The sequence below is a fragment of the Aquarana catesbeiana genome, linkage group LG06 (assembly GCF_042186555.1).
Source record: "Aquarana catesbeiana isolate 2022-GZ linkage group LG06, ASM4218655v1, whole genome shotgun sequence".
In the NCBI taxonomy this organism is placed as follows: Eukaryota; Metazoa; Chordata; class Amphibia; order Anura; family Ranidae; genus Aquarana; species Aquarana catesbeiana.
The window spans coordinates 387,640,749-387,661,987 of NC_133329.1; the positions used below are offsets into that span (position 1 = coordinate 387,640,749).

At 44.5% G+C, this 21,239-nt stretch overlaps 1 protein-coding gene across 2 annotated transcripts in view; it reads left to right on the top strand.

The window, feature by feature from the left end:
* Positions 1-6,448: 6,448 nt before the first annotated feature.
* Positions 6,449-21,239, top strand: part of CNPPD1 (cyclin Pas1/PHO80 domain containing 1) — a 36,493-nt gene continuing 21,702 nt past the window's right edge. Inside the window, exons 1-4 of one of the 2 annotated variants that reach the window (XM_073634303.1) lie at positions 6,449-6,632; positions 7,707-7,809; positions 17,067-17,148; positions 19,656-19,776. In XM_073634303.1, the coding sequence (XP_073490404.1) occupies positions 6,543-6,632; positions 7,707-7,809; positions 17,067-17,148; positions 19,656-19,776 (396 nt within the window). In that variant the 5' untranslated portion in view covers positions 6,449-6,542. The remainder of the gene's footprint in view (positions 6,633-7,706; positions 7,810-17,066; positions 17,149-19,655; positions 19,777-21,239) is intronic. The other variant, XM_073634304.1, reaches the window with a different exon arrangement.

Here is a 21,239-nt window from a genome sequence, read left to right on the forward strand (position 1 = left end):
CTGGTGAAGTCTGCATATGAACATCACATGCTGGTGGAATCTCCATATGAACTTCACATGCTGGTGGAGTCTCCATGTGAATGTCACATGCTGGTGGAGTCTCAATGTAAACATCACATGCTGGTGGAGTCTCAATGTAAACATCACATGCTTGTGGAGTCTCTGTGTCAACGTCACATGCTGGTAGAGTCTCCGTGTCAACGTCATATGCTAGTGGAGTCTCTGTGTCAATGTCACATGCTAGTGGAGTCTTATTGTGAACTTCACATTCTAGAGGGGACTCATTGTGATTGTGAAATTCTGGAGGGGACTCATTGTGATTGTGAAATTCTGGAGGAGTCTCAATGTGAATGTTACATGCTGGTGGAGTCTCAATGTGAATGTCACATGCTGGTGGAGTCTCCATGTCAATGTCACATGCTGGTGGTGTCTCCATGTGAATGTCACATGCTGGTGGTGTCTCCGTGTGAACGTCACATGCTGGTGGTGTCTCCATGTGAACGTCACATGCTGGTGGTGTCTCCGTGTGAACGTCGCATACTGGTGGTGTCTCTGTGTGAACGTCACATATTGGTGGTGTCTTCGTGTGAACATCACATACTGGTGGTAGCTCTGTGTGAATGTCACATACTGGTGGTGTCTCCATGTGAACGTCACATACTGGTGGTGTCTCAGTGTGAATGTCACATGCTGGCGGAGTCTTCGTGTGAACATTGCATGCTCGTGGTGTCTCAATGTGGAGTCACTGGGGCAGTCCTGCCTTGTGAGCTATGTCTGCAGTAAATACTGCATACTGCTGCAATAAAAAAGAAGAATCAGATTTAGCACCTTCACCTACATTAAATATATTTTTTTATACAAAATCAAATTATAGAGAGAAAATTTGCACAGCAATACAAAGTTGGAAAGTGTTTTTTTAAATGTTGGCAACTATGCATACGTGTTATGTGGGCAGCAAAGGGTTAAACATGTATGCAGGGTTCTCTTTTATTTCCATGTTGGACATTTCTGGCAGCTGGTTGGCACTGCCAATCTTTCTGGTTGGCACTGAGCTCCTCAGAGAGGTGAGAGGTCATGGAGAGGGAGGTGGGGGTGACTTGGCTCCCTGTACACATTACTGTTTGCTACTTTTGATTTACAAGACAAAAGACAGCAATGTCCATGGCAATCCCTATACATGTGTAGAAATGGGGGATGATCCTTCGGCGATGTCCATGGCCATCCCCATACATGTGTACATATGGGGGTGACCCCTCAGCAATGTCCATGGAAATCCCTACACATGTGTACATTTGGGGGGTTGACCCTTCAGAAATGTCCATGGCCATCCTTATACATGTGTACATATGAGGGGTGACCCCTCAGCAATGTCCATGGCCATCCCTACACATGTGTACATATGGGGGGACCCTTCAGCAATGTCCCTGGCACTCCCTATACATGTGTACATATGGTGGGTGACCCCCTCAGCAATGTCCATGGCAATCCCTACACATGTGCACATATGGGGGGACCCTTCACCAATGTCCCTGGCACTCCCTATACATGTGTACATATGGGGGGTGATGCTCTCAGCAATGTCCATGGCAATCCCTATACATGTGTACATATGGGGGTGACCCCTCAGCAATGTCCATGGCCATCCCTATACATGTGTACATATTTGGGGGGTGACCCCTCAGCAATGTCCATCCCTATACATGTGTATATATAAGGGGGTGACCCCTCATCAATGTCCATGGCAATCCCTATACATGTGTACATATTGGGGGGTGACCCCTCAGCAATGTCCATGGCAATCCTCACACATGTGTACATATAGGGGGGCGACCCCTCAGCAATGTCCATGGCTATCCCTATACATGTTTACATATGGGGGGTGACCCCTCAGCAATGTCCATGGCAATCCCTATATATGTGTACATATGGAGGGGGACCCCTCATTAATGTCCATGGTTATCCCTATACATGTGTACATATGGGGGGTGACCCCTCAGAAATGTCCATGGCCATCCCTGTACATGTCTACATATGAGGGGTGACCCCTCAGCAATGTCCATGGCTATCCCTATGCATGTGTACATATGGGGGGCTGCCATCAATGTCCATGGCAATCCCTCTACATGTGTACACATGGGGGGTGACCCTTCAGCAATATCCATGGCCATCCTTATACATGTGTACATATGGGGGGGTGACCCCTCAGCAATGTCCATGGCAATCCCTACACATGTGTACATATGGGGGTGACCCCTCAGCAATGTCCATGGATATCCCTATACATGTGTACATATGGGGGGGACCCCTCATCAATTTCCATGGCAATCCCTATACATGTGTATATATGGGGGGACCCCTCATCAATGGCCATGGCAGTCCCTTTAAATGTGTACATATGCGGGGGTGACCCCTCAGCAATGTCCATGGCCATCCCTATACATGTGCACATATGGGGGGCTGCCATCAATGTCCATGGCAATCCCTCTACATGTGTACACATGGGGGGTGACCCTTCAGCAATATCCATGGCCATCCTTATACATGTGTACATATGGGGGTGACCCCTCAGCAATGTCCATGGCAATCCCTACACATGTGTACACATGGGGGGTGACCCTTACCCTTCAGCAATGTCCATGGCTCTTCCTATACATGTGTACATATGGGGGGGGGCTGCCATCAATGTCCATGGCACTCCCTATACATGTATATATATGGGGTGGCTCTCATCAATGTCCATGGCAATCCCTATACATGTGTACATATGATGGGGTGACCCCTCAGCAATGTCCATGGCCATCCCTATATATGTGTACATATGGGGGGCTGCCATGAATGTCCATGGCAATACCTATACATGTGTACATATGGGGGGTGTTATCCCTTATCAATGGGAAAGAAGGATCCAATGAAAGGGTTTTATCTTGTATCTATCACTATCCATAATACTCTCCAATCTCAGTGTCTCTATCCCGGGGCGTTCCATTGGCTTTACAGCCAAAACCAGCACATCGAACAACGGTTCTGAAGCAGCCACGCACAAAAGCCTGAACCCTCTTCATTTTGGGAGGCCTTTTGATTGGGTTATCTGCAGGCTGGTCACTGATACCTCCTTCCATAGCTGAGGTTCCTTTAGTGGGTTTCTCTTTGGTGTTTTTCAGAGAAAGAAGCTGATTACATTTAAACTGGTTCATTATTAAGAATAAAGAAACCCGCTTTAAACATACAACAATGAAATCACAATGAAATTGAATCGAATGAGATCAAATCCAATAAAATCGCAAGAAAAATCTCAGGAGAGATAAAAAGCATGTCTTTACTGGTCAGTGAACACTCATCTTTTGCTGACAGCTTTCCCTGCAACTGTTTATATTTGCTTAGCTGATGACATCATAGTGCAGTGTCATGTGACATTTTTTTTTTAAATCTCTCAACAAAAAAAAAAAAAAACTGCAGATTTTTCTTAAAGGAGCCTTGTCCTTGTTTTTGAATTCAGCCTGTAGGATCAGTATACGGATCTAATAGGGATACGGCTCCTGGAAAAACATGTTATTGTGAATGAGATTTAACCCTTAAAGTCCCATGGCTGAAATAAAGATTGTTATTCCTATGATAACACCATAGTTGCCAATAGTCCCGAATTTCCCAGGACATTCCCGGGATTTAGACCCTTTTCCCGATTTTAGTGTTTCCCGGGAAATGTCCCAGGAAATCTTTTTTTTCACAATTTTTTTTGCAGCCGCTAGAGGTCCGCGGCCGGCGGAGATATTGTCTCCGCCGGCTGCCATTTTCCAGAAGACCAGACAAGGCTACAATGGAGCTGCGGCGCCGCCCACCCCCCGCCCCCGGAGGGGTGCATGATCATCCCGTGCCTGCTATTAATGTTCACACTGCTGCCTAAACATCGATGCGCTCTGTGTTTGAGCCGAGCTCAGGCTCAGCATTGGGCAGCGGCGGGTGTCTTGTGATTGGTCGAGCAGGTCATGTGCAGGACGGACGGAGGACATGAGGGAGCTGGTCACATGTGGATGCAGGGCTGGACTGTGTCTGTGGGTAATCATGCCAGCCCTGCATGCTCCCGGAGTCCTAACTCGTGCTGTTTGTCTCTGTCTCCTGAGGTCGGTCTCTCTCATCTGCTCTGTCAGCTGCCCCCCCCCTCCTCTCTGTCAGACCCCCCTCTTCCCAGCCTTCCATGTTCCTATATACAGGAGGACTACAAGTAGCTGGGAAGTGAGAGGCTGGGACTTGTAGTCCTCCTCGTAGCTGAGGCATGGTAGGCTGAGACTTGTAGTTCACCTCATAGCTGGGACATGAGAGGCTGGGACTTGTAGTCCTCCTAGTAGCTGAGGCATAGGAGGCTGGGACATAAGAGGCTGGGACTTGTAGTCCTCCTAGTAGCTGAGGCATGGGAGGCTGGGACTTGTAGTTCACCTTGTAGCTGGGACATGAGAGGCTGGGACTTGTAGTCCTCCTAGTAGCTGAGGCATGGGAGGCTGGGACTTGTAGTTCTCCTGGTAGTTGAGACATGAAAGGCTGGGACTTGTAGTTCTCCTGGTAGCTGAGACATGAGAGGCTGGGACTAGTAGTTCTCCTCGTATCTGGGACATGAGAGGCTGGGACTTGTAGTTCTCCTCGTAGCTGGGACATGAGAGGCTGGGACTTGTAGTTCTCCTCGTAGCTGAGGCATGGGAGGCTAGAACTTGTAGTTCTCCTTGTAGCTGAGACATGGGAGGTTGGGACTTGTAGTTCTCCTCGTAGCTGAGACATGAGAGGCTGGGACTTGTAGTCCTCCTAGTAGCTGGGACATGAGAGGCTGGGAGTTGTACTTATAGTCCTCCTGTATTGGGGGGCATGGTAGGCTGGGACTGATAGTCCTCCTGTATTGTGGGACATGAAAGGGTGGGACATATAGTCCTCCTGTATTGTCAGACCCCCCTCTTCTGTCAGACCCCCCTCTTTCATCTCTCTCTCTCTCCTCCCCCCTTTCTCCCCCCCCCCCCCACTACTGCCTCTCTCTCTCACCTCCCTCTTTCCCTCCTCAGGGGGTGGGGGCCCTATGAGATAGAAATTATTGGGACCCCGTACAGCCTAACAGCAGCCTTGTGAGTGAGTGCACCAGTTTGGATGTTTCTTGACCTACCCCCTGTCATAGAGGCTCTATGACAGGGGGTAGGTCAGTGTGGAGTGTAGGGGTCCCTCTATGACAGGGGGTATGGCAGTGTGGAGTGAAGGGGTCCCTCTGGGACCTACCCTCTGTCATAGAGGGACCCCTAAACTCCACACTGACCTACCACCTGTCATAGAGGGACCCCTACACTCCACACTGACCTACCCCCTGTCATAGAGGGACCACTACACTCCACACTGACCTACCCCCTGTCATAGAGGGACCCCCACACTCACCTACCTCCTATCATAGAGGGACCCCTACACTGCATACTGACCGACCTGAGATGTAAGGAAGCACTCCGCTATGGACACCTGAGATGTAAGGTGGGACTCTACTGGGGACACCTGATGGCATCTGGTGGCAGGCGACGTGACAAGTGACACACTTGGGGCTCCCACTGGTTCTGCATTATGGTGAGTTGAACTATTTAATTTCAATTTATTTCAGTTACTTATATAGCGCCGTCAATTTACGCAGCGCTTTACATATACATTGTACATTCACATAAGTCCCTACCCTAAAGGAGCTTACAATCTTACAATGCCGGGATGATTAAAGCGCTAACATCAGGTGTTTGGAGTATCTTTATCTGCTGATTGTTAAACTTTCTGAAATACACACATTTCTATTGTGGTGTAGGATCTGAGCCTGCTGTCCCTCCATCCCTTTCTTTGTCTTTCTTTCTCCCTTTGTTTCTCCCACCATCCCTCGTTCATCTCAGAGTCTAACCACACCCCCTTCGAGTCATGCCCCTTCAAGCCATGCCCACTATATCACGTAAATCACGCCCATTTTTGGCACAGCGCACGTCGCATTTTCCCCATATGCCACGCCTACTAATGAATGCCCTGCCCCTAATTATAATGCGACTCCGCCTACAGCCAAAAAAAAAGTGTCCCTAAAATTTTTTTTACAATGTTGCCAACTATGTAACACTGTGAATGGAGCCTTATCACTTCCTATAAAGCCTTCCTGCAGATCAAATATTTTCACATCCAATTCCCAGAACGTTTCCCCAAACTTCCACTATACGATCAGCCAATCACAGTGGGGGGGTTGAATTTATCAGAACAAGAGCGACCAATTAACTTCTCTATTCAGCGGGTCTATTTAAGCATTACACATGTAAGAAAGAAGCTGATTGGTTGACATGCGCAGACGCTCCAGTTTTGACAACTTTCCATCACACAATCCGCGCACTGCCGATAGGACAGATCTGCGTGAGAGAATGACAACATCCAACCGGGAGAGGGGAGGGCGGGGTCCAGAGGTGACATATTATCCGACTCCTCCTACTCCCCTCCCCTCCGGTGACATCCCGGAAGTCCGGACAGCCAGCTGAGGCCTACAGAGGGCGGGAGAGAGAGAAGACATGGAGCGGAGGAAGGCCGGAGCTGTGCGGGGAGCCCAGCGGGAGGAGAGCGCCATCCCCCGGCCGGCCACCCCCTTCATAGACTTCCCGGTGAGTCCTCATCATCCGTTCTGTGTGTTATCAGTGAGCCCGGACACCGCCCCGTATACAACCCCGTATATATACACCTCATCCTGATCCCTATATACCTCATCCCTATATACCTCACCTCCTCCTATATACCTCATCCTGATCCCTATATACCTCGCCCCGATCCCTATATACCTCACCTCCTCCTATATATCTCACCCCGATCCCTATATAATGCTCCCTATATACCTCATCCCCCTCCTATATACTTCACCCCGATCTCTATATCCTGCTTCCTATATACCTCATCCTGATCCCTATACACCCCCCCCCCCCGATCCCTATATACCTCACCCTCCTATATACCTGATCCCTATATACCTCACCCCGATCCCTATATACTGCTCCCTATATACCTCACCCCTGATCCCTATATACCTCACCCTCCTATATACTTCACCCCGATCCTTATATACTGCTCCCTATATACCTCATCCTGATCCCTATATACTTCACCCCGATGCCTATATACTTCACTCCGATGCCTATATACTGCTCCCTATATACCTCATCCCGATCCCTATATACCTCACCCTCCTATATACTTCACCCTGATCCTTATATACTGCTCCCTATACTTCACCCCAATCCCTATATACCTCACCCGATCCCTATATACTGCTCCCTATATACCTCACCCTCCTATATACTTCACCCCGATTCCCTATATACTTCACCCGATCCCTATATACCTCACCCTCCTCCCTGTATACCTCATCCTGCCCATGTATGCACCCCACACTTTCTTGTATACATTCCCACTGCCCCTATATACCTGATCCCTCCCTTGTATACTGAACCTATACACTGCCTGTATATACCCCCAGCTGTCCATAGATATTCCCCACCACCTGTGTGTATGTGTGTAGTTCCCTCACCTGTCCGTATATACCCCCCTCCCCCTCTCTGCTGCCCGTATACTGTGTGTGTGTGTGTGTGTGTGTGTGTATATATATATATATATATATAGTCTCTGTGTTTCTCACATCTGGATCTATGTCTTTAGCAGTGACCCTTTTCTTGTTTTTCCTGCAGTTTTTGCCCGGACACCCCCAGCTGACGGAGAGGGTAAGAAAGCGTCTGTACTATGGCTGGGAGGTGGAGTGCCCCATGGAGAACCTGTCCAGTCCCGTGGCCGGTGAGTCCCATCTCTATACCTGTACTTGTGTCAGAGAAGGTTTAAGGGAGAACTCCTCCCAGCTGAATTGGACACTTATGACATTTGGGGGACACGTATGACATTTGGGGGGAGACGGATAGTCAATGCTTCCAGAAGGGTCACTGGCTAAAGAATCCAACAGAGGCTGCAGGAATGGAGAGGAGGAGGGAGGGAGGGGGGGGGCAACTCCAGGCGGATTAAAGGCAAAAATGAGTGCAGCTCTGTGATTATTAATATACATCAATAAGTGTAAATTATAATACAAGCCATGTAAGGACCTGAATGTGACCTGTTACCAGCCGCTAGCATTCCCTGTACAGCAGGGCCGAAGTGTGAGAGGAAGAAGCAGCACAAGAAGCCAATCAGTTCATATGCTTAGAAGGAAGATGCTGATGGAAGTATAAAGCAGAGTGACAGAGAGATGAGCTCATCAGTTGCTTCTCTGGGAGGAAGTGGGTTGAATGGTGAATGCTGGTCATAAGACTATATGTATGCCAAATGAGAGGGATTAAAGCGGAGTTCCACTTAAAAAAGAAAATTAAAAAGTCAGCAGCTACAAATACTGCAGCTGCTGACTTTTAGTAATCAGACACTTACCTGCCCAGGGATCCAGCGATGCGGGGGATCGAAGCCCCGCTTGTCTCCCCCTCCGCTCTGCGGCACCGGCATTTTAGCTGTGGGCGCCCAGCTGTGGCTTCACAGCCGGGCACCCACTGCGCATGCTTGAGCCGCGCCATGACTGGCCGTGCAATCATCTGGGACCCGTCATGTGTCCCAGATGATTGCCTGGAGGGAGGGAGGGAGGAGAGGTGAGCTCCCTTCCTGCGCCAAGGGGAAGTGACGTAAGGAGCCCAGGCACCGAAGAAGGCAGATTACGAGGGACCACATAGCAACAGGCATAAAAAGGTAAGTAAAAAAAAAAAATTTTCCAGATTTTTTTTTTTTTCATGCACATTAATGAAATTTCTTTTTTTTTGGGGTGCAACTCTACTTTAAGTACAGTGGGGAAATTCTCTGGATTGAAGGAGAACTTTAAAGCAAATGCTGCTTCTGTTATTTTACCTTATTCTATTCTCTTATTTTTGGCTGGAGTTCTGCTTTAATATATTGGGACTGATTAAAAAAAAAAAAAAAATGCAGATAGTGTCCCTTTACAGGTGAAAGAGCGCAGCTGGGATCTCACTGGCTAGAACTGCAGAGGAGGAAATGAAAACAATCGTTTTTTGCAATTGGGGACATCACTGCTTTGACCTTGTTGTTGTAGAGACTCACACATGATGCAATTTCCCGGACTTTTGTTCTTCTTTTAACTAGGGCTGCAACTAACGATTATTTTCATAATCGATTAGTTGGCCGATTATTGTTTCGATTAATCGGTTAATAACATCAAAAAATAAGTGTGGTGTATAATTGAGTTAATATGTAAAGTTTTTTTTAAAAAAAGGCAATTTATTCTTAAATATCTCTATGCAGTTGTAAATATAAATAACCAACTATATGGTTAGGGAGCAAAATCTCTAATCCACTCTGAGAATAACAGACAGAAGAGATATACTGTATATACTATTAGAGGAGATATACTGTATATACTATTAAAGAGTAAATCTGGTAAATATCAGACTCGGAGATCAAATTTTTGTATTAAAAAAAAAAAACAAACAATGTCTTCCTTCAAAAAAAAAAAATGTAAAGAGCGTTCCTTTTCGATTTTCTAATTGTTAGCGAGGTCAAATTGATTTTGCTGCAATTTGCGTTTTTGCATTGTCTTGGCCGATTTGTTGTTGGGCAGATTAAAAAACACAAATTGCAGCAAAAACGCATTATATGCTTTTCTGCAGCTTCTCCGTTGAAGTATATTGAACCAAAAAAGCACAGTTTTGCGTTAAAAAAAAAAAAAGTCCCTGACCCTTTCCAAATACGCAGTGGCTGAAAAAAGCATAGATGTGAACGTGTCCCATAGGAAACTATGTAAATGAACTGTAGTGCGTTTCTGCAAAAAGCACCAAAAAACACACATAGATGTGAACCAGGTGTAAGACGTTTAGTAAAATAATGGGGTTAAAAAAAACTAAAATGAGCCCTTTATAGTACAAAAAAAGCAGATAATCACTAATGTAAGGGGTTCATTTTTTTTACTGTAGAACTGTGAAGGCAATATTTACAGTCGCGATTATCTGCTCTTTTTGTACTATAAAGGGCTCATTTTAGTTTTTTTTAACCCCATTATGTTACTGGCCGATTAATCAATTATGAAAATAGTAATCGATTATTTTCATAATCGATTAGTTGCCGATTAATCGATTCGTTGTTTCAGCCCTAGGCCACTTCAATACCGGGCACTTTCCCCCCTTCCTCCCCAGGCCAATTTTCAGCTTTCAGTGCTGTCACTTTTTAAATGACGATTGCGCGGTCATACAACACTGTACCCAAACGAAAGTTTTAGCATTTTTTCCCCACAAATAGAGTTTTCTTTTGGTGGTATTTGATTACCCCCGCGGTTTTTATTTTTTGCTAAACAAATAAAAAAAAGACCGAAAATTTTGAAAAAAAAAAAAAGTTTCTTTGTGTTACAAAATTTTGACAATAAGTACGTTTTCTCCTTCACTGATGAGCACCGATGAGGTTACACTGATAATGGGCACTAATATGCGGCACTGATTGCCACTCATAGGTGGCACTGATGGGCACTAATAAGCGCCATGGGGGGCACTGATAGATGGCACTAATTGGCATTCTTTGTGGGCACTATGTGGCATCTCTGGTGGTCATCAGTGGTGGCATCCCTGGTGGTCCCATGTGGGCATCCTCGGGGGGGCGCTGTTAATGAGCTCAGACCCCCCCCCCCCCCCTCCCTTGTCAGGAGAGCAGCCGATCGGCTCTCCTGTACTCTGTATGTCAGACGCGAGTGAGGGAAAGCCGATAAGCGGCTCTTCCTATTTACATCGTGATCAGCTGTGATTGGACACGGCTGATCACGTGGTAAAGAGTCTCAGTCAGACTCTACCTAGATCAGACTGACACGCCACAACAATAATCGCCGCGCTGCGCGCCCCCTTGTTATCTTGCTGGACGTCATATGAGGATATCCCAGTCAGGATAACTGAACCACTGCCCGGTTGTCATTTTGCTATAGGCCGGGCAGGAAATGGTTAAGGTCTCGCTCATCTAGGAAATGATTGGAATGCAATGAACGTGAGGAATTTAAAAGTTAAATGCTTTGAGTTTCCTCGTGAGGCTTTACTTTTATTCAATAACCGCTTGCCGATTATATAACATGCATATACAGCGGCAAGGGTCATGCGCCTAGTACGTGATCCTGCACTTCTGGGGCGCGTGTGTGCGCCGCCGGCGACCCGCTATAATCACAGCGGGAGCTCATCTGGGGGTACCGCGGGCTCTGGCCGTTCATTAGGCAGAGAGCCAGAATGGCGATTGTGATTCATTTTTTTGTCTTTAGCAGAATACATATTGGTATAAATTGATGAAGAAATTAGATTTTTTTTTTTTTTTTTTTTTTTTTTTTATTGGATATGTTTTATTGCAGTAAAAATAAATTTTTTTTTTTTTTTTTTTTTTTTAATTGACGGTCTTTATTTGTTTATAGTGTAAAAACAAAACACGAAGGTCATCAAATACCACCAAAAGAAAGCTCTATTTGTGGGGAAAGAAAGAACATCAATTTTATTTGGGTACAGCATCGCACTACCGCGCAATTGTCAGTAAAAGTTACGCAGGGCCATAACACAAAAAATTACCTGGTCAGGAAGGGGGGTAAATCTTCTCAAGGTCAAGTGGTTAAAGTGGTTCTAAAGGCTCAAGGTTTTTTTTTTACCTTCATGCATTCTATGCATGAAGCTAAAAAAACCTCCACAGCAGCCCCCCCAATGCCTGACTGAGCCCTATCTTCCTCCAGCGCAGGGCATGAGAGCCTCATGAATGCATGAAGGTAAAAACCAGCAGTGTGCAGCTCCCCCCTTAGCGCCCCCTAATGGCTGAGTTGAAGCAGCAGGGAGCCATTGGCTCTCAATGCTGTGATTCACAGCCAGTGAGGACAGAGTGGGCGGGGGCTGAGCCCTGATCTTAGTCTTATGGAGAGCAGGGCTCAGGAGCGAAGAGGTACAAGTGCCCCCATAGTAAGGGACTTGCTACTTGGCAAGGGGGGGGGGGGATAAGGGCAGGAGCGCTGTCAGGAAACCCAAGAAGAGGCAGATCAGGGTTGCTCTGTGCAAAACTATTATTACTTTAATTTACCTTAAAACAGCAATGCAAACTTTTAGGGAATTGCAAGAACTTTACATATAATTACTGGGATCTTTCTTCTATGCAATGCAGGCACCATAGTCAGTGCCTCCCAAACCTGGCAGATTGGAAACCATGCCAAAAAATGACTTCATTGGCTGCATTGTTGATCAGTATGAGCTGTGAAGCAGTTAATAAACACTCACAACTTGTACAGTGCATGCATGAGATTTCCCTGGAAGGCACTGGTGACGTGGCCATGTTAGACACCAGTAGAGTCAGTGTGCTGAGCTGTGTGCACTTTAATAAGATTAAAAATAGTCAATGAGCAACAACTGAGCTTAAAAAAAAAAAAAAAAAAAAAGCTTCAGCCCCGGAAGATTTTACCCCCTTCCTAAACCAGAGCATTTTTTGCGATTCGGCACTGCTTCGCTTTAACTGACAATTGCGCAGTCGTGAGACGTTGCACCCAAACAAAATTGACGTCCTTTTTTTCCCACAAACAGCTTTCTTTTGGTGGTATTTGATCACCTCTGCGGTTTTTATTTTTTGCGCTATAAACAAAAGAAGAGCGACAATTTTGAAAAAAACACAATATTTTGTACTTTTTGCTATAATGAATATCCCCATTTTTTTTTTTTAAGCAATTTTTTTTCTTAGTTTAGGCCGATCTTTATTCTTCTACATATTTTTGGTAATAAAAATTGCGTATATTGATTGATTTGCGCAAAAGTTATAGTGTCTACAATATAGGGGATAGATTTATAGCATTTTTATTATTATTATTTATTTTTTTTTACTAGTAATGGCAGCGATCTGCGATTTTTATTGGGACTGCGACATTATGGCGGACACATCGGACAATTTTGACACATTTTTGGGACCATTGGCATTAATACAGCGATCAATGCTATAAAATGCGCTGATTACTGTAAAAATGTCACTGGCAGTGAAGGGGTTAACACTAGGGGGCAGTGAAGTGGTTAAGTGTGTCCTAGTTTGTGTTCTAACTGAAGGGGAGATGACAGATCGCTGTTCATACTTTGTATGGATGCGGCCTGTAGCGGGGATGGCGCAGGCTTCGCTTGCAGGTAAGTGTCACATAATGTGCTAGTATGCGATGCGAAAAAAAACATCGAAGCTTACTTCCTCTTTAATGCCCAAAATGTCTAACCTGACAATACATGGGCCACAATGTTCAGTTATGTAGTATGACAATCATCCAGCTATTACAATATGCACGCAGAATATTGGCAACTTTTGCAATGCATGGGTGGAGAATAGCTGCTTGTGATGTCTGCGCAACAAATGCACAAACGTTACAATATTCAGACAACACATGGACAGTGGTTTCAATATAGGGGAGATTTACTAAAACTGGAGAGTGCAAAATCTGGTGCAGATGTGCATTGTAACCAATCAGCTTCCAGGTTTTTGTTTTATTTTTTTTAGGTCAAAGCTTAATTGAACAAGCTGAAGTTAGAAGCTGATTGGCTACCATGCACAGCTATACCAGATTTTGCACTCTACTGTTTTAGTAAATCAATCCCAATATGTCATGTTTGTGAATTTCTTTTTTTTTTTTTTTTTTTCTTTTTTTTTACACGGTTGTCTTACACGTATGTCCGACTTCGTTTTTTCCTCCTGCCTTCTCAGCTTTGCCCAGGGCCTGGTTTAAAATAAAATGGTATTAGAAACAAATACACTACAGCCTTTATTTTTAGTTTTCTTTCTGATGCTGCTCAGGGGTGGTTCACACTACAAAAACACACTCCAGATCTGTTCCGGATACGTTTCTGCATGCATGTTTTTGGCGCATTCCGGTGCATTTTTGATGTGTTTTTTTTTTTTTTTTTTTTTTTTTTTTTTTTATTAATGCCTTTCTGAATGCATTCCAGATGCTTTTTTGTTTATTTTTTTTAACTGTACTGCGATCCAGTGCATTTTTGATGTGTCCAAGTACAGTCTAGTTCAGGAAAAATGCAGCATGTTCTACTTTTTCTTTTTTTTCTGGAACACCCTGGAACTGACCGCACTGATGTGAATAATGCCATTGGAAACCATATAACCTACTTTCCAAAAAAAAAAAACCGCACTGGACTGCATGTGGTGTGAACAAATTTCATCACGGTTGGCATCAGCATTATGGTTGCTCTCAAAGGGCCCACCATCAAAAGTCAAGAGTCCCTCACCCTCCCTTACATCACAGTGCTTCTGATGGGAACAAGCTGGAGGCAGCGCTGGGAATTGGAAAGTACTGGGTCTGGAGGAGGGCTGGAGTCAGCTGCTCGGAGTCTGCTGAATACTAAGACCATGAGAGGCGGAGACAAGAGTGTGCTGCGGCTGCACAGAGGCGCAGGATCTGTAGGAGTTCTGTCCTCCTCTACTGCTAAAACAAGGTGGAGGCGGAGCTGAGCGGGGTGCTGAAGCTGCAGGAGAGGTGCGAGGGCCTCATGAAATGTCCCGCGGGTCCTTTTGTTTGACAACTCTGCTTTACAGTGAAGCCCTAGGCACAGATGAGCAGACAGGAGGAACACGCTGCAGTCTACAGCTCCAGCCAGCAAGTAGATCATCCTCATACCTGCCACAGGCTGAGGCATCCCTAGCAGTTATGCCTCGTACACACAATCGGACATTCCGACAAAAAAATCCATGTTTTTTTTCTGACGGAATATTTTTCTCTCAAACTTGTCTTGCATACACACGGTCACACAAAGTTGGTCGGAAATTCCGAACGTCAAGAACGCGGTGACGTACAACACGTACGACGAGCCGAGAAAAATGAAGTTCAATAGCTAGTGCGGCTCTTCTGCTTGATTCCGAGCATGCCGGGAACTTTGTGCGTCGGAATTGTGTACACACAATCGGAATTTACGATGGATTTTGTTGCCGGAAAATTTGAGAACCAGATCTCGAATTTTGTGAGACGGAAATTCCGATGGAAACTGTCTGATGGAGCCCACACGCGAAAGGAATTTCCGACAACAAGCTCCCATCGAACATTTTCCGTCGGAGAATCCGACCGTGTGTACGGGGCATAAGTTGTGAGAGCAGCCCAGTATATGAGGAGTTGGGTGAGGAGTCCCTGGCCCCCCAGGGTTGGGGATTGGCGTAGGGGGGTTGGGAATAGATTGCAGCTCAACGTCATTGAAAGAAGATGCTGGCTTGTTTCCTGCCATGAAGTGGAGCGGCTCACCAGATAGCATGTTGCCTGTGCTGCTTATTCAGCAGAATGAGAGAGAATCAGCGATTGCATGCAGCACCTTCAAAATAGCTGTGACCTGATCACCAAAGTCATTTTTTTACAATTGTCATGGAAATTGCCCTTACTTGATTTTCAAGAGATCATTTTTACATTTTTATTTTTTTTTACCAATCACTCTATTGATTTGTCTCTGACATGTGAAGGAAGTAATACTGGAAAAATTATGATACACTGGCATGACCCTTTATTGATGACTGTTGAGGGTGTCATGCAATTTCCTGTTGTACAAGAGATGGTGTCATGAGATTACTACAAACATCAGTGACTTTGCAGCAAATAATTCAAGCCAATCACCAGTCATTTGTTTGAGATCTGAAATGGGTGGGGAAACTTGCCTCCACCTTGTGGTTGTTACTTCCCTTGCTGACCACTGACCTCTCCTCCCCGACTACTACCAGGTGCCAGGTTTTTGGCCTCTAGGCTGTTGGTGAAATGACGTCATCCTGCGTATGGGAGTCAGTCATTCTGGTAGAGCCGGAGTGTGGGGGAAATGCACGCTGAGTAAACTGCAAGTAGGCAGTAAAGTGTTTTGTTTTTTGAAAATGTATTTTTATTGCAGGTTTCGAAGTTAACAAGTACATAACAGAGCCTATTGGACATACCCAGGCTCAATTGCATAGCAAAAAACAAAAGCACAATAAAATCACAATATAAACAACCTAGCTAAATTCAAGGCACTCTTATGCCCTGTACACACGGTCGGATTTTCAGACGGAAAAAGTGCGATCGGATTGTGTTGTCCGAAATTCCGATCGTGTGTGGGCTCCATGGGGCTTTTTCCGTCGGAATTTCCAACACACAAAGTTTGAGCCCTTGCTATAAAATTTTCCGACAACAAAATCCCACAAAGTGCCACGCATGCTCAGAATAAATTAAGAGACGAAAGCTTTTGGCTACTGCCCCGTTTATAGTCCCGACGTACGTGTTTTACGTCACCGCGTTCAGAACGATCGGAGCTTCCGACAACTTTGTGCGACCGTGTGTATGCAAGACAAGTTTGGGCCAACATAGGTCGGAAAAAATCCATGGATTTTGTTGTCGGAATGTACGATCAATGTCCGATCGTGTGTACAGGGCATTAAACTATGAAAAAATTAGTACGTTCTAACCGCTCGCGTAGGCTGAAATATTAGGATTCTTATTGGCCACTCTCCCTCTCTAACATCCTACAGAGCTAAACTCGGGAATTTATGAAAATACGCACTCTCCCATATCATATGTGTCAGGAAAGGCTCTCTCTAATGAAGCATAAATGTAGAGTTGTACAACAATATATACCGATAATTACTTATCAAAGTGTTACCTAGTCACCCGAAGAATCAGCATTAGTAAGGAAAGTGTTTGTTATTGCAGAAGAGAACTTACATGTTTCGTCTCCCATAAATAGCTGTCTGCTTTAGTAGACACTTTAAAACTCATGTCGGGTTTTTCTCTGCCTTTTACTCCATGGGGCAGATTTTCTCTCACTTCCTGCCCCTGTGATGCCCGACCAAGAAAAGGTAGGTGTGGTCAATTCTGTCAGAGGCAAAAAAAAGAAAAAAAACTTGCCTACAGTACTAAAAACGTTCAGGGAGTGTGGATCAATCTCTCCAATAGGAACACTAATAGTAATCCTCATCTGTGGAGTGTATGTGTCTATACCTGTTTCTTACTAGAGTTGAGTTACACCTTTTGCAGTTACTTACGGTATTTTTTCTTCTTTTTTTTTTTATTTGTTCTCTCGCTATGCAAGACATCGCCGTGGAGTTACTTCAGAAAGCTGCTCCCAACCCCATTCGTCGCCTGCAGAAGAAGTATGCCGTTCATGTATCCAGGTGAGAATTGCATATGCTTAACCACTTGCCTACAGGGCACTTTTACCCCTTTCCTGCCCAGGCCAGCTTTCAGCGCTGTCACACTTTGAATGAATTGCACGGTCATGCAACGCGGTACCCTTTTTTTTTTCACACAAATTAAGCTTTCTTTTGGTGGTATTTAATCACCACTGGGTTTTTTCTTCCTAAATAAACAAAAAAGAATTGAGCTTTTCTTCGTTTCTGCTTTTTTTTTTTTTTTTTCTGCGTTTCTTTATGTTGCAAATAAATAATCTTCATAAATTTAGGCCAAACTGTATTCTGCTACTTTTTTGGGGTGAAAATAACTCAAATCAGTGTATATTATTTAGTTTGTAGGAAAGTTATAGCTTCCACAAACTTTGGTATATATCTGAAAATCGATCAATCCTAAAGTACTGACGGCCGATCTCAAGTAATAAAAAATAATTGCATAACATTTTTTTATTTTTTAAAAACACTGTGACCAGAGCAATACAGTGTTACTATAGTAACAATGTACTATTGGGACGTGATCAGAATTTTTTTTCCTAACATTATGATTGTTTATACCAGTGAATTTCACAGTTCTAAGCAACCATTTTTGCTGAATGGAAACCATGTTTTGTTGTGATTGGCCCTGTCTGTACCATGTGATCACTGTGACCAATCACAGCTAGTAACACAATTGTACACCATGAATGGCATGAAAGGAAGCCTTCCATTGTTTACAATTGTCACATGACCTGCTGTGATTGGTCACAGCAGTCACATGGTACCAGCAGTGGGCCGGTACACTGATCAATCACCGGCTGTGTCCATCGCGGCGCAGTTTGGCCCCCGGGAGGACATCGTGTAACGTCCACCTAGATTGGCGAAAAGCCCGGCCGTCATTTAGCTATAGGCCAGGTGGGAACTGGTTAAATAGTGTCGATGCTTTTACTGGGGTGATCTACCCTTAAAATATCGTCTGTGCATGATCTCTTGATCTTAATAGGTTTTCCCTTAAAGGAAAAGAGCACTTTAACCATTTAAGCCCCGGACCGTTTGGCTGGCCAAAGACCAGAGCACTTTTTGCGATTCGGCACTGCGTCGCTTTAACTGACAATTGCACGCTCATGTGACGTGGCTCCTAAGAAAAAGTCCTTTTTTTCCCACAAATAGAGCTTTCTTTTGGTGGTATTTGATCACCTCTGCGGTTTTTATTTTTTGCGCTATAAACAAAAAAGAGCGACAATTTTGAAAAAAATAGCCATATTTTTTTACTTTTTGCTGTAATAAATATCCCCAAAAAATATATAAAAAAAAAAAAACATTTTTTTCCCCTCAGTTTAGGCCGATATGTATTCTACATATTTTAGGTAAAAAAAAAATCGCAATAAGCGTATATTCATTGGTTTGCGCAAAAGTTATAGCGTCTACAAAATAGGGGATAGATTTATGGCATTTTTATTAATTTTTTTTCTTTTTTACTAGTACTGGCGGCAATCTGCGATTTTATTCTGCCGCAGTATATCTGCGTGAGGCGGTCGGGAAGCGGTTAAGGGGTCTGTTCACACTTGCCCACACACTAAAGCACATGGAGCATGTTGTGTGCCAGCAGCAATCAACGTTAGACTGCAGAGATGTTTGGCAGGGGAGGTGTGATGAACGTTTTATCACATCACACAGGTCCCTTTTTATTTTTCTTTATTTGTGTGAACTTTATGTGACGTACACAAAGTGACACTTCATTGGTGTCACTGCACAACCACAAGTGACATGCGGTGCCATACAGAGAGGTGTGATATTAGGTGACTACCACTTAAAGGGGTTGTAAACCTTCGTGTTTTTTCACCTTAATGCATCCTATGCATTAGGGGAAAAAACACCTGGTAGTCGCCCCCCCTCCCCGTTTTACTTACCTGAACCTCCGAACTTGGGGATGTGCTGTCTCTCTGCCCGGGGTTCTCGGCTCTTGATTGGATAGATTGATAGCAGCGCAGCCATTGGCTCCTGCTGCTGTCAATCAAATCCAATGACGCGGGGGGCGGGGCCAAGTCCTGCATTCAGCCTCTATGGACGCCGAATGCTGGACTCAGGAGCTGCGCCCACAAGGTAAACCCCTTCGGGGGAAGCGCATCTCTGATGTGGGGAGGAGCCGCCTGGGGACCCTAGAAGGGGAGGTTCGGGGCCACACTGTGCAAAATAAGCTGCACAGTGGAGGTAAGTATGATATGTCTGTTATTAAAAAAAAAAAAAAAAAAATTACCTTTTACAATCACTTTAAGTGACATCTGAGTCTGCTGGGACTGCTGACTGATGATGGCACCCAACAACAGTCTTGGGGCTTTTGGATGTCTGCACACAGGAAGGCTCTTACAGGTAAATAACATGCATACAATTAAGCCCTTTATGTAATTATATGGGAGGAATGTTTCGGAAATGAAAATCTGTTGAGAGGTCCCTTTAAATCCTGACAGACATGATTGACCATGTTCCTGATAGCTGGTTCTCTCTGTGTTTTGTAGGGAAGCTTGTATCTCCCCCTGCTCCATGATGCTGGCTTTGGTTTACATAGAAAGACTTCGCCACAGGAACCCGGAATATTTGCAGCAAATTTCGTCATCCGATCTGTTTCTCATATCCATGGTGAGTAGCGAGGCCCAGTCATGTGATCTTTGTCCTCCGGCTTTTCTCTCACACTGGGGATTGCACAGCAAACCTGCTTTTCCAGTTTGCTTGCTGGAAATGCCTTGCGGGTGACACATACAGCAGAGAGTATGATGCATGTGACCAAGTGTGTGATGGCAGCTGTTAAAAAAAAAAAAAAAACAATAGTCATCTGGAACTGAGCAGATTGCTATGTGTTGAGTAGGATGTTTTTTTTTGTTTTATTTTATTTTTTTTTCCAGCCCAGTATATTGTGGCTGGCAGGTTTGGAAGTGTTCCTGGCTAAATACGTGTTGATGGATGAAACAATTTGATTACCCTTCAGCCAGTAGACGTCTTCGTCCGTCCCCCCATAATATGATGCCACACTATTTTAAAAAAAAATTTTTTTATGAACTTGTAACTTTCCATAAACGATTTTTGCATTTTAATTGGCCACAAAATGCAAATGCATTGTAGTTTTTTATTTTTATTTATCTTAGCATTTTCAATACTGGCAAAGCAGTATTGCCACAGATAACTATAATATGACGTGATAATTAATGTGAACAAACCCTAGAGCCAGAGGTAGGCAACCTCGGCCCTCCAGCTGTGATGAAACTACAAATCCCATCATGCCTCTGCCTCTAGGAGTCATGCCTGTGATTGTCAGGGCCTTGCAATGTCTCATGGGACTTGTAGTTTTAAAACAGCCGGAGGGCCAGGGTTGCCTACCCCTGCCCTAGAAGGGTACATATTGTGGAGAATAGTGAGTTAACATCACAGCAAGACTTGGAGTTAAAGCAGAAGTACGCTGCATCTGAGCACCACAAACCAAAGATGCTATTTATTTCATTTTTAATATTCAAAGCACACTCCCCCCCCCCCCCCCCCCCCCCCCAAATCCATTTATGTCTCCATGCTTTATTTTAAATCACTTTCAAAAACACCCCCCCAACATTTCTGGTCGTGGCCATCTTGAGTAAGGGTAGATGATTTATCTTGCATTTACTTTCGGGAATACATCTGCCCTTAGCTCAGGCATGCAGGCAAGGAGGGGTGTGCTTAGCTGAGAAAATCCCTCCTGAAGACTCCTGGGATGTATGACCTCATTTGCGTAGGCCAGTAACTGAAGGATTGTGAAAAAGGGTTAAAACAAATAAAATAAACTTTCTGATGACCGAGATCTCTCAATGCAAGGGGTTTATATCCCAATGTTATGCTTTTGTCTAAAAATTGGACTGGTTTTTCCTTAACCTCCCTGGCGGTATGATTATTTCGGATTTTAGGTGCTGAAAGCGGTACAATTATTTTGCATGGAATTTTGGCGTTTTATATTGTAGGTCTGTAATTCTTAACAATAACACACTTAAATCTGTCCAAACAAGAGTCTAGTAGATATCCCGGGTATGATAAAGTTTGAAACACAAAAACATAAATTATAATATAATAAATAATTAAAA